The sequence below is a fragment of the Myxocyprinus asiaticus genome, chromosome 18 (genome assembly GCF_019703515.2).
Source record: "Myxocyprinus asiaticus isolate MX2 ecotype Aquarium Trade chromosome 18, UBuf_Myxa_2, whole genome shotgun sequence".
Lineage (NCBI taxonomy): Eukaryota > Metazoa > Chordata > Actinopteri > Cypriniformes > Catostomidae > Myxocyprinus > Myxocyprinus asiaticus.
In genome coordinates this window covers 39,178,581-39,192,874 of record NC_059361.1, presented here as the reverse complement: position 1 = coordinate 39,192,874, position 14,294 = coordinate 39,178,581, and the positions used below count along the sequence as shown (strand labels likewise).

Below are 14,294 nucleotides of genomic sequence, written 5' to 3'. Positions count from 1 at the left end.
GTCTGATGAAGGTCTGACACAATTTTGAAGTCAATATGATCAAAACTCATTGTTCCATAATGATTTATGTAAGTGTACTTCCAAAAAAGGTCACTTGGAGGCACCAATAGACCACTTGTAGTAACTACATAAACCAAATGTTGAAAGTGGTTCAAAACACACAATTTGTTTATATATCAATGTAAAAAAATACCACACAAACCAAAATATACATAAAGATATAATGTTTTGTATTATTATTTGGGAATATATTATAATGCATTCTATATACATTTATGCATTTTTTAAACAATGTGAAAAGAACATTACAATTTGAAATGTTGCAATGGAAATAAACTTTTACTTACAATAAAGATACTTCTGTTCATTTTTTCCCCATAAAAATGCTGAGTAGTCATGTAGTCGGTGCATGTGTTCTCCATACACTCAGTGATGGTGACTGAAGCTGAGGAGGGTGGATCAGGTCACAGGTCCAAAAGCCGAGTTCTTTGTCGACAGTATGGCAGTAACACAGTAACTGCACACCGTACATAAAACATAAAAGCGCCAACATATAAAAATAAGAGTCCACGGTTTTCCACTCCGAACATTCGTGAATCGGCATCAGGGATATAAACAAACCTCATATCGTTGTTTTCATCTTTTCATTAGCTACACGACCCATCAGTCAAAAATGATCTAGCCAGCTTTATCCAGAGACAAACATGGATGATGCAAATCTTTACATCACTCGTGTCGACTGCCCTGATTGGCTATTTTGAGTGACTTCCCAATCAACTACACAGACAATTTTGAGGGAGGGCTAATTTTGTTCGTAAGACCCTCCCAAATGTTGTGTATGGGTGTTTTGCTACTGAAACACTACACAGAGTGCAAGATTTCGCAGAAAATGGACATGAATGTTAACTTGTGTTGAATAAATAAAATCTGAACAAAGATAGATTGATCAATATTTCTTAATATTTGTACATTTTTGGACTAAAATCTCTAATGGATTTTATTTATTGGACTCTTGCAATGAAAAGCATACCAAAGTTTGGAGGATTGTGCTCATCTGTGTTTGGCTGGAAGACATTAAAGGTCTGAACCTACGGTTTAATTTTCTGTGTTTTGGTTTTGTTTTTTGTTTTTTTTTCTCCCCAATTTGGAATGCCCAATTCCCACTACTTAGTAGGTCCTCATGGTGGCGCAGTTACTCACCTCAATCCGGGTGACGGAGGACAAGTCTCAGTTGCCTCCGCTTCTGAGACAGTCAATCGACGCATCTTATCACGTGGCTCTTTGTGCATGACACCGCAGAGACTCACAGCACGGGAGGCTCATGCTATTCTCCGCGATCCACGCACAACTCACCACACACCCCACTGAGAGCGAGAACCACTAATCGCGACCACGAGGAGGTTACCCCATGTGACTACCCTCCCTAGCAACCAGGCCAATGCTTACGAGTCACTCAGCATGCCCTGGATTCGAACTCACGACTCCAGGGGTGGTAGTCAGTGTCAGCACTCGCTGAGCTACCCAGGCTCCCAATGATTTTCACTCTTGACACGTTTAATAAAATATTGTTGTAACTTTGAGATTTGTCAAAATATCTTTCAAATATCAAATCTTGAGACCAAGATCTTTCAAATGATATATTGGATGTCAATATTAATTTACAATTTCAGTTTAAACATGCATTAAACAAAAATTAAATGTAAATAAATACGTCATTTTTGACCCACACATCAGTAAGAGGATAAGTGAGGCTGTAGTGTGATTTTATATATTGCATAAAGAAAATAAAGCCAGTTTTAGGACCATTCTGATCTTTTTTTTTTTTTTTTATTTATTTAAAAAAAAAAAAATGCATTGTGAAATTATTTTCACAACGAGCAAGCACATTATTATCATTACTGTAAAGCGAAAATAAAGCAATGGAAATCGTCCTCTCTGGACACTTTTTGTTTTTAAATCAGCATAAATTAAATTCAGTGCACCCAGTTCTACCATGACTTAAGTGTTTCTTCAAGTCTGGGCAATTTTGGCACTGTGAACTTCTAAAAAGTAAAGTATTGTTAAACATTTTTACACTCACCATTTTAATTATGTCCAACAGTGTATATGCCTTTCAGAATATTTGTCATTTTTGTCCAATTTTTTTCTTTTTTGAAAGTCAAGAAAATTCCCTCAGTGTAATTTCTAGCAAATCTCAAATCCTGTATTGTGTTTAATAGAATTTTGTGCTGGAAATGACGCTGATGGAAATGACTTTTTTTAATGAAAAATGAAATGTCGTCTTTGTCATTAGTTCATAGCTAATATTTGATGTATCCTAAATACACACAAATAACATTTTCACACTTTTTTGCATAATTTGACAAAATTACAGCTTGATGGGAAATGATGCCAAACACCCAATGAAAATATTCTGGAAAAAAAGTGATATTTACCTTTTTTTTTTTTTTCCTTCAACCATCACTTATGTCATTTAATTTTAAGCATGCTCTTCATGGTCACTTTTGTTAACTTGGTTAACAAGTTAACTAACTTTAAAAATAAAATAAAATAAACTTTATTGGTAAAATGTTTGTTGTGGTGGAAATGACACAACTACTGCGGGACAGTCGTTATTTAAAAAATTTTTTAGAAATAATTTTTACACAAGTATCACTATTTCACTCTTTGTTTAGATTATTATAGTTTTAAACAAGCAATAATTTGCATTTTTGTAATGGATTTTCATAGTTTAATATTGAAAGTCAGGGTAAAAACGTCCAAACTTGGTCATGCTACCAAATCTTAGAGTTGGTTTCATAACAGTCATATTTCACTGATGGTATAAAGAAGGTGATGAGTCTCTCAGCACAGTTCACAAGAACATGCATGCACACAATAAAGGGTTTAAGGCCCTGATATACTTATGAAGTTCTTCATCGTTATTCTTTCAGGGGTGAAAAGAAGTTCTAAACAGCCAAGCAACGGTATACTGTTCCCAAACATTCAGACACCAGTCACACTGCTGTGGGAGGCGATAAAAAGTACATTTTAAATATGAGAATGCTACATGTAAAACCTAAACTAATGTGACACTAAAATGTGCTATCAATGACTTTTTGCCTCATTCTATCTCGTCTCATATGAGGTCTGTAAAATATGTTGTTTTAATCACTCGATGATGATTTTACAGTAGAAAATGTTTAATATGTCTTGTTTACATTGTGAATTCATGACGCTAATCCGATTACACTGTTATAGTAATTTATTATGATACTGATTCTACTGCAAGTGTTAATGAATAAAGACAAAAAGAATGATGATAGGCTTACTTTGGGCAGATGTGTGAATGGCTTTCACTGCAGATGGCACAAGAGTGAATGGGCACTTGAGAGTATTTGAGTAGATCTGATTCCTTTTGTAGACTAATTTGGCTAAAAAATGTTTTTTTAAGCGCATTTCTAAAAATTAGACTTAAGAAAATATGAATTGTTGTGCGTTTTCATCCACTACGTAATGCACATTATCATGAGGGAGCCGCCTCGTCATGATGGAGCAGCTGAATGACCTTTCCCTGCTTTGGGAACAGTTTTATTTGCAAGATTGGAACAAGTATCTCATTTTATTAAATGCATCCACAAGACACTGCAGAATAAGTGTAATATTTGATATAATGTGGGCAGAAATAGCTGCGATGCCCACACACCGCCAGTCTCCGCATACCTGGGAGCGCCCGCTCTCAAAACTGTTCTGTCGGATTGTGATGACCCAATTTATCAACCAGCTATGGGTTAAACACTTCCGAATGACAAGCGCTATGTTCAAAGAATTGTGTTCCAAGGTCGGTCCTTTTGGTGGGCTAGACGCATCAAGTTATCGCACACTCAAAACACATGCATGAATGGTCAAAACACATAATCGTTTTGCGAATAAACCGTTTCCATCACATTAATGCACACTTTAACTAATGCGAAACTCTAGAAAATCTACCTCCTCCTTGCGCATTCAATTTTAAGCGAATTTAGAACATTTATTCGCATATCAAGCGTTTCCATTCAGGATTTCTTATGTGCAATTTATAAATGCGCATAAAAATAATTGGATGGAAACCCACCTTATGTGAACGATTGTACAGATGTTGGCAAATCTGCACCAGCTTGCTAATAACGCTACATGCTGGTGTGTTCTTGTTGACTGATTTTGACTAACTGAACAAGATAAACGGAATTTGCTATCTGCCACGAGGTAGGTAGAGCTCTAGTTCACAGGTGTTTATCAGCCAGTAAGAATTTTTCCTAAAACTTTGCGCAGGAGAGCTGTTAAGAAACACCGAAACAGACGCAAAAACACCTTTCTGGCCAGATTTGGTTTTAAATGGCATCACACCTGTTCGTTCTTAGATTTCGTATGAAGTATATCAGGGACAATATTCGGCAACTAAACTAACCTTACTTTTTCTCTCTCTTTCTACCTTTGTTACCAGTGAATGGTAGTATCTAGAAAGGGTATGTCCCTTCAGGAGAGAGGTGCCAATGTCCAACCGGCCTAATTCCAATCCAGGGGGGTCACTGCGCCGTTCACAGAGGAACACAGCCGCGACCCAGCCACTAGACCACACGCTCACAGGAAGGTGAGTACACCCAATCACGCTACAGTTTGTCTGTTTTAGCCTAATTTTGCTTTTTCACCTGCCTTTACGTCTTGTTCCCGGTCTAGGGTTCGATCCTTTCAGAGTGTACTACATAGATCGTGACACATGCTAACTACAACTGCTTTATGACACTTTTATTGCAGTCAATTCAAGTAGTTACATAAATTAGGCTTTCCAGACTGTCTGCACAAACCCTCCTGGTGTACTCATGATGTAGCAGCAAACGGAAAACCGAAGCAAACTTTTGGCTTTATGGTTTGGGTCTGTGTATGTGAATCTTTATCTAGGTGTCTGCGTTATCCATAGAGAGTGTCTGCTTGATCGGATCTCTGACAGATTTTTTTTACAGATATTGTTAGGGTTTTGGATCATGCCATTTTTTGTATTCATCCTCATTTTGTTTCTGACCTGTATGACTTTATTACTTCTTCGGTAGAACAGAAATTAGATGTAAGGCATAATGATTGGGAATGTTAGCCTCAGTCTCAGTTCACTTTCATTGCATCTTTTTCCATGTAAATGGTGATAGAGGCTCTCAGTCCTTAACATTCTGCTTAACATCTACTTTTGTAAGCAAATCATATAGGTTTGGAATATGGATGTGCACAGATAGTTGTTATTCTGCTTACCGTTCAATGCACCTGTATTCGAAAACCAAAAGCACTATTCAGTTATTCTACATGTGCAATAGAGTTCTTCAACCCGATCCCGACAGGACCCGACAAACTGGCAGGTCTAAGACCAGGTTCAGCTCTAATTTTCAAGTATAGGGCGAGTTGGGGGCTGTTCACACATGTTTGTGTGCGTCTTTGCTGTTTTATGTAAATGTGCTGGACAGGCGTATTTGACCATTGCACCAAATCTCAGTGTTTTTCAAGGGTCTCATGCAGGATTACTGCATTTTTTAGACACTGTGTCAAGTTAAAAAGAACTGTCATTTTTATAAATGCATCTCGAGACACCTGCGTTCTGTTTCATTTGTTGCGCTGCACCTAGCTTTTTTTAGCGCAGATGTCACAAAGATTCTACGCTCTGAAGAAGTTCTTGTTGCAAAGAGGACTTCATGTGACTGTTACACATGATTCAAATTGATTTTCACCCAGCAAAGTTTCAGCGCTTGATAAACGGTAAGCCAATGTCTGCACACCAGAAGAAAAGTAAAAAAACAAACATTTCACAAGTTAAATGCTAAACTAGGTCTGGGCAATAAAACGATATTTATTTTTATTAAAAAAAAAAAAAAAATTGATTTTTTTATACCGATGGTAAACTTTTGAGTAATATTATATTATATAGATATTTAGCCTATGTTATACATCTAGACGATCGGATCAGGTACGTGTTGCCAAAAACACAAGCAGTTCGGCAAAGTTATACACACAAGTAGCTAACTAAATCACAGTCATGAAATCAGCCTGTTAGGAAATATTAGCAGGCTAGTGGCTGCATAGCCCTGCTGTCATGGAAACCAGCAATGAGGCTCAGTAGGCGCTAGCTAGCTATCAGGCTAATTTTGCATCGTTGTGTACCGAACAGGACAGCACTGACAATGCAACACAGCTATTGTCTGAACACAACAGCAACTCTGACATCAAAACCATTGCTTTTTTTATTTATGTACTATTTAGTTAAATGTTTTTTCATGATCCATAGCGCAGTCACAGGCAAGAAAGTGTTTCTTCTTCTTGTGATGTTTATTGGCAGTTGGCAGTGCAGCTTATGGTGCATTACTGCCACCTTCTGAGCTGAAGTGATAATATTTTTGGCCATATCGCCCAGCCCTATGCTAAACCATTTAAAAATCAAAGCACCACGAAGTGGCTAGCAAACTGCAGCAATGTTACTCCATGCACATGACAAAATGTCTCATGGAAATGTGAACCGGCCCAGGCAGAGCACATATCAGGTTTGGCACTCATTACAAAATTCCATTTGTTAAGAACACTGTGAACTAACCCTTTTACCAGAATATGAACCTTAAACCAAAAATGTGGTTGTAAATTTGGTCAGTGATTGGTGTTTGTTTTCTAGATGGGTGGATAGAAAGTGTTAAAAGTAGGGTTGCAGGTGTAGTCAGCAAGGAAAATTGAATTTCCTCTTCAACTCCCCATCCCACACTGCTCTCTGCTGTTTAATTTCCAACCTCTCTAGGTTGCAGCCAGAGCAAGTAAATCAAAAAGCAAATTCCCCTCCTGAAAATAGAAGATCTAATTCTAAGGCTTCCAAAGCCCCACCCAGCTCAGCCGTCGGCTCCGCCCGCGGCCACGCCTCTCGAAGGTATCCCTTTTTCTCCTCTATTGCGTGTGGGTCTTTGTGGAAGTGCACAAATTAACAATGTGTAGATCAGAGGTTGCGTTAACTGAAACATTTCCATCATTTACCTATTTAAAAAAAAAAAAAAAAAAAATCCAAATATTTTCAGTCATTTTGACAGGTAAAAATCAAGAAAGAAATTTAACAGTTTAAACCTAGCATCTTTACAAAGTTTATATGCAGCGACTCTCCCTCTGATTGCGCTTGTGTGTTAGAGATTGAAAAAGCGTTCTCAACCAAGTGACAGCGAGAAGGCACTTTGTAATGCAATGTGCTACTATCTTTGTTACAAAGTACTGGTGTAACAATTTGTTTCTTTCGTTATCCGTAACACCGTAATGTAACATGTTAAGTTTAAAAGTAACATTCCCTATTTCTGTAAATTAATAAAAATAGTTTAAGCGTTTGCATGCCTATCAGTCGACCAGAATAGAATGGCATAAATGTTTACCATATACAACTGAACCTTGATGTAAATTTAGCAAATTAGTCCATCAGAGTGATGGATAATGACTTCTTGTAGCGCAACCTCTGTTGTAGATGTGTGTGTGCTGTCTGCTCTGTCTTGGGTTTTCAAAACTTTCCCCGTCTCCCCCCGCCCCCCCTTTGTTTTTACAGAAACATTCTCTCTTTATCCGTGGGTTCACACTCGATTCCAGATCCAGACTTAGAAGCAGCAGGGACTTCAGGCCAGCTGGGGAGACGGGAAGGCAGCAGCACCCGCGCTCTCAAACGCAGCTCTGCATTAGAACCCTGTTCACCCAGCCCGGCCAAACGGCCCAAAGCCTTGTCAAGCAGCCATCCCTCTGAGAGTGCAGCTAGTGGGCCGACGGCCTTCACAGCCTTCCCTGAACCTACAGAGCCCAAAAAGGTTCCAGCGACTGTCAGCACCAAGTCCAAAAAGAGACGGTTAGCAGCCGAGCCGACTCCCGCTTCATCCAGCAGAGCCGTGAGCAAGAAAAACGCATCCTACCCTGGCCCTAGTGGGGCCCCGAGCACCCCCTCTCAAAAGCGCAAGAAGGCAGACATCTCTTCATTGTCGTCATCGTCCTCTTCCTCCCTCCCCAGTTCAAGCAGTGCGGCAGGCCCCCTGCCACCCCGCAACGAGGCCAGCCGGGCAGCAAAACCCACCAAGCTGGCGTCCAAATCGGCCGCCTCAGCCAAAGCTGGGTGTAGCACCGTGACTGACTCCTCCTCCTCCTCTGCCTCTTCCTCGTCTTCCTCTTCCTCCTCGGCCACTGCAGGCACCAACAGCTGTGCCCCTCAGGGTGCCCGGCTAAAGCAGGGCAAGGACCAGAGCAAAGCACGACGTTCGCGCTCGGCGTCCTCCCCTTCCCCCCGCAGAAGCAGCCGGGATAAAGAGCAGAGCAAGGCTGCCGGCTCCTCCAAGTTTGACTGGACGTCCCGCTTCAACCCCAAAGTCAACCTGCCAAAGCCCAAACTGTCTCTGCCGGGCTCGGCCAAGGCTGAGACCTCCTCCAAGCCTGGGCCCTCTGGACTGCAGGCCAAACTAGCAAGTGAGTCACTGAAACTACCATATGGAATTTGCCATCGTTTATGCATGAATTTTTAAGGGAATGTTTCGGAGTCAAAAGAAGTCCAGCTCTGTTGACGGTAGGCTTGTCGTGATTATGAAATAATCGTATGATCGCGGTTATTTGATCTAATTATTATTTGAGATGACCGCGATTATTGGGCACTTAAAATTCTGCGCAATTGTGTGTCATTCATTTGAACTCTGAGCGTCACTGAGCGCCCCGCGGATGTCAACCAGATCAGCTCCCGTCCGGAAAAGCTTCTCAAGTGTTCTGATGCTCATGCCAAACTCCCACGAAAATTTAAACGAACAAATATAAACTTTGATGGTGAACGCAAAGCGCTCTGGTTTCACTTTAACGATTGTGTAATGGCAAATGTTCTTGATCAATGCGGGTTCATACACGCAATGTTAATGACACAGAGGAGGAGATGCATGCTTACTCTATTTCTGTGGAGTGATAAAATGATAATACGAAATCTCAAGGGTTTTCCTTCATGAGAATTTGAATTTAAGTATGTAAAAATGGCTTCTTAAGGTGTATGAAGCACACATGCATCTTAAGAAATATGCCAATTTATCGTGAAAGCCCTAAGACAATTAATATTCATTATCGCAATTAGTTGTTTGACAGTTAATCACCAGCCAGATTTCATTATAGTGACAGCTCTAGTTGACAGCGGCTGTGGCATATTGCAAGTCGCTCCTCAGTTTGTAAAAACAAACAAAAACATGCGTTTACAATAATGCACTTACAGTGGAAGTATATGGGGCAGTTTTATTTTTTAATTCAGGGTTCCTGAAGTCATGGAAATTCCTGTAGTGAAAATAATTTTTCCTCGCTTTGCTTAGCTCTAAAATATTTCGTCATCTAGAAAGGGCTCTATGGTTAAAAATCATTATCCAGTATTTACGAAATGTGAAATTGGAAATGAAATTTCATCTGCCTAAAAGAGTGGGAACCCTGTAAATCTTTCTTACATGTGTTGTTTGAGCTGTAAAGTTGTCAACATATATTTTTAGTGAGAGGACTACTGTTCTACATGGATGAATTAATGGTAATGTGTTAACTGAAGTAATTCTTGTGGGTGGTGGTTTGCTCCATGTAAACAGTACTTTGCGGATAGTTACGTGTCCCTTTATGGTGTTCTTGCATGTTACAGTGTTTACCAACTTTACATAGTCGTCACATTAGTTTAAAGAATAGATAAAGTTAGTTAAGCTACCTTTTGGGTATACTTCCAGAACAGTATGTATTTGTTTGGTTTATCTTGGTGCATGACTTGTTATTGCAAGTGTGTTGGTCTAAACTACATTTTTTAAATGCTGAAATTAATTAATTTTTTGTCTAAATTAATTTCTGTCATTGCCAAAAATGATATTCTTTAATGTTTTATTTCTTTTTTATTTCATGCACAAATTCTGTCCGAGATTATGGACTTCAGCTCTCACAAATAGGAGACTAAACCTTTTTTAAGGGTGTGTGTAGGCATTCTTTTTGAGAGTGTTTTTAGTGTGTGTGTGTGTGGTGCTGTAACATCAGGGCTTTGCTCTTTTGACTAGATTGAATGTCACTGTATGCACACACTTGAACTTGTGCATGTAGTCTTCAGTTTCAACAGTGTACACATGTATGGCACACCAGCTGCAAGGGCACTAGAAGTGGACAGTATTTAGACACCTGCTACAAGTGAGAATGCTGATGTTCCAGATTTTACATGACTGAGGTTATTAGGTACACCTGTACATATTCATGCGATTATCTAATCAGCCAATCGTGTGGTAGCAGTGTAAAGTATAAAATCAGGCAGATACGGGTCAGGAGCTTCAGTTAATGTTCACATCAACCATCAGAATGGGGAAAAATGTGATCTCAGTGATATAGACCATGGCATGATCTCCTGGGATTTTCATGCACAACAGTCTCTTAGAGTGTAAAGAGAATGTTACGAAAAACAAAAAACATCCAGCGAGTGGCAGTTCTGTGGGTGAAAACGGCTTGTTAATGAGAGGTCAGAGGAGAATGGCCAGACTGGTCCAAGCTGACAGGAAGGTGACGGTAACCCAAATAAATGCGTTACAACAGTGCTATGCAGAAAAGCATTTCTGAATGTACAACATGTCGAGTATCGAGGCAGATGGGTTACAGCAGCAGAAGACCCCTTCGGGTACCACTACTGTCAGCTTAGAACAGGAAACTTAGGCTGCAGTGGGCACAGGCTCACCAAAATTAGATAGTAAACGTTTGGAAAACATCTCCTGGTCTGACATCTGGATTTCTGCTGAGGTACACAGATGGTAAGCCCACTGCAGCCTCCGCTTTCTTGTCTGACAGAAGTGGAACACTACGTGGTCTTCTGCTGTTGTAGCCCATCCGGCCTCAATGTTCGACGTGCTGTGCATTCTGAGATGCTATTCTGCTCACTGCAATTGTACAGAGGGGTTATCTGAGTTACCATAGCCTTTGTCAGCTCGAACCAGTCTGGCCATTCTCTGTTGACCTCTCTCATCAACAAGACATTTTCGTCCACAGAACTGCCCCTCACTGGTTGTTTTTTTGTTTTTCACACCATTCTCTATACACTATAGAGACTGTTGTGTGTGAAAATCCCAGGAGATCAGCAGTCTGGCACCAACAATCATGCCACAGTCTAAATCACCGAGATCAATTTTTTCCCCATGCTGATGGTTGATGTGAACATTAACTGAAGCTACTGACCTGTATCTGCATGATTTTATGCACTGCACTGGTGCCACATGATTGGCTGATTAGATATTCGCATGAATAAGTAGATGTGCAGGTGTACCTAATAAAGTGGCCGGTGAGTGTATGTGGCCTGTTGGTCACAGATCAGTAACTGAGAATGATTCAACCTAGAACAAAATTATCATTATGCATGTCAGCAAATGCCTAACTATTACTTTTAAAGAAATTGTTCACCCAGAAAATATAGTTTACTCATCCTTATGCTGTCTTAAACTCGAATTACTTTCGTACGATTTTTTGATGGAGATATGAGATGTTTTTGTCTGTACAATGCAAGTCAATGGGGTCAACACTTTCAATCTCCAATAAGCACATATTGGCAGCATAAAGGGAATCCATACAAATTGGGTGGTTTAATCCATGTCTTCTGAAGTGATACGATTGGTTTTGGGTGAGAACAGACCAAAATGTAACTCCTTTTCCCACATAAATCTTGACATCTGCACTCTCCTTGGCGCGATTGTTTTGGAAGCTAAATTATACTTTTACATGTTTGACACATACGGAGAACATGCAAAGAGTGCACACAGCTCTGAAATGTAATAATTTTAGTCCGTTTCTCACCCAAAACCAATTGTTTTGCAATTTAAAGACATGGATTTAACCCTTGAGTTTTTACCTTTACTAATGAGTAAATTGCCTTTATGCTGCCTTTATGTCCTTTTTGGAGCTTGAAAGTGTTGGACCCCATTGACTTGCATTGGATGCACAAAAACACATCTCCATTATCCTATTAAAAATAGGATTCAGTTTCTTTATATAAAACAATGTAATTTTTCTTTCTTTTGATTTTGTGTTGAAATATGACTCTGAGATGTTCTTTAATGAGATTAATTTTCATTTGTATTATTATTGGGTGGTATTTTTACTGCAATCATTACAGCTGACCCTTGACCCGAGGGTTAATATCCAGAGCAGATTTTAGTTCAGCTTAGGGACTTAACAAATCAGTCTCCCCAGTAATTGCATGGTGATCAGATTCTCACCTCCCTTGAGTCTGTTTCTAGGCCCAGTAATAGTGGGTGGGGTTTGGGATCTGGTCATGGCTGTCTCAGGTTTCAGTCCCTTTCAGCGCCTGCGTCCTGGGCTAAAAATATCAGCCTGCAGCTGCCTTACAGTATTTTATGGACCCAGCTGGATGTATGCAGAGGTAGGAAGGGCTTTTGATGTAGGTAATTTGTTGTGTGAATGAGTCTAGCAGAGTTTCGGAGTATCAGAGTGTCTAGAGGTGGGTCAGAACATTGGCATTCATAGATTTCTATGTGCTTGAGTTGTGTTGGTCAGGTTTTTAGTATGATGAGTCCGGTTGGTGGGGTGTTCAGGATCATGAGTCATGTTGGTTGGGTGTTTAAGCTCATGAGTGGTATTGGTTGGGTTTTTAAGATAATTAAATTAGTTGGTTGGGTGTTTAGGATCGTGAGTCATATTGGTTGGATTTTTAGGCTCATGGGTGGTATTGGTTGGGTGTTCAGGATTATGAGTAGTGCTGGTCGGTGTTTAGGATGATGAGTCGTGTTGGTTGAGTGTTTAGGATCATGAGTCATGTTGGTTGGGTGTTTAGGATCATGAGTGGTATTCGTTGAGTATTCTGGATCATGAGTCGTGTTGGTTGGATGTTTAGGCTCATTAGTGGTATTGGTTAAGTGTCAAGGCTCATGAGTGGAACTGGTTGGGTATTTAAGATCATTCAATTTTTTGGTTGGGTGTTAATGATTGTGAGTTGTATTGGTTGGATTTTTAAGCTCATAGGTGGTATTGGTTGGGTGTTCAGGATGATGAGTCATGTTGGTTGGGTGTTTAGGATCATGAGTGGTATTCGTTGGGTATTCTGGATCATGAGTCGTGTTGGTTGGATGTTTAGGCTCATTAGTGGTATTGATTAGGTGTTAAGGCTCATGAGTGGAACTGGTTGGGTATTTAAGATCATAAAATTTTTTGGTTGGGTGTTAAGGAATGAGAGTCGCATTGGTTGGATTTTTAGGCTCATGGGTGGTATTGGTTGGGTGTTCAGGATTATGAGTTGTTGATCATGTTTAGGATGAGTCGTGTTGGTTGGGTGTTTAGGATCATAAGTGGTATTGGTTAGGTGTCTAGGCTCATGAGTGGTATTGGTTGGGTGTTTAATGTCATAAAATTTGTTGGTTGGGTGTTTCGGATCATGAGATGTGTTGGATGGTTGTTTAGGCTCATTTGTGGTATTGGTTCGGTGTTTAGGCTCATGACTGGTATTGGATGGGTGTTTAAAATTTGTTTGTTGGTTGTTTAGGCTCATTAGCGATATTAGTTAAATGTTTAAGTTCATTAATGTTATTGGTTAGATTTTAGGTTCATGAGTGGTATCAGTTAAATGCTTAGGATCATGAGTGGTATTGGTTGGGTGTTAGGTTCATTAATGGTTTTAATTGAATATTTATGTTCCTGAATGGTGTTGGTTGGTTATTTAGGCTCATTAGTAGTTTTGGTTAAATATCTTGTCTTTAGTGGTGTTAGTTGGGTGTTTTCTGCTCCTGAGTTGTATGTTTTGGATATGTATGATTGGTATTGATGTATTGGTTTGGCTAGGGCTGAATGATTATTTAAAAAAATAAAATCGAAAATGCAATATGACGTAGTGTGATTATCAAACCGCAAGCATTACGATTTAATTAGTCTGCACGTGCTGTTCACTGCACGTACTGTATGTGTGCAGCTGCATGAGCCTAATGGGCTGAGTGCATTATATTTACAGTGCTCTAGATTCACTAATTGAACATTTGCATAGTTCCAAATATGATGGCCGCTAAGAATTACCATCCAAATCTAAAGTAACTGGGTTTTTGTGGACAGTTAAAAACAGTTAAAAACGATGCAGTTGGAGAGGAATGGCAAATATGAAAAGTACTGTACTGTTAATGTGGTGTTTCACACACGACAAGGCAAAGGGAAAACAGCACGAGATGTGAAACGGTCCTTATTATCGTTCATGGCAGCAGATTCACAGTCTCCGCCGGGAAATAACGTGAGTTACAAGATGTGGTGTAATTCAAACATCTTTATTAAATATCTCC

At 39.7% G+C, this 14,294-nt stretch overlaps 1 protein-coding gene across 9 annotated transcripts in view; it reads left to right on the top strand.

The window, feature by feature from the left end:
* Positions 1 to 14,294, top strand: part of LOC127456450 (E3 ubiquitin-protein ligase TRIP12-like) — an 81,602-nt gene that overhangs the window by 10,401 nt on the left and 56,907 nt on the right. For 7 of the 9 annotated variants that reach the window (XM_051724960.1, XM_051724961.1, XM_051724955.1 and 4 more), the window contains 3 exons: positions 4,463 to 4,609; positions 6,782 to 6,907; positions 7,562 to 8,460. In XM_051724960.1, coding sequence (XP_051580920.1) covers positions 4,512 to 4,609; positions 6,782 to 6,907; positions 7,562 to 8,460 — 1,123 coding nt within the window. In that variant the 5' untranslated portion in view covers positions 4,463 to 4,511. The remainder of the gene's footprint in view (positions 1 to 4,462; positions 4,610 to 6,781; positions 6,908 to 7,561; positions 8,461 to 14,294) is intronic. The other 2 variants (XM_051724963.1, XM_051724962.1) reach the window with 1 other exon arrangement.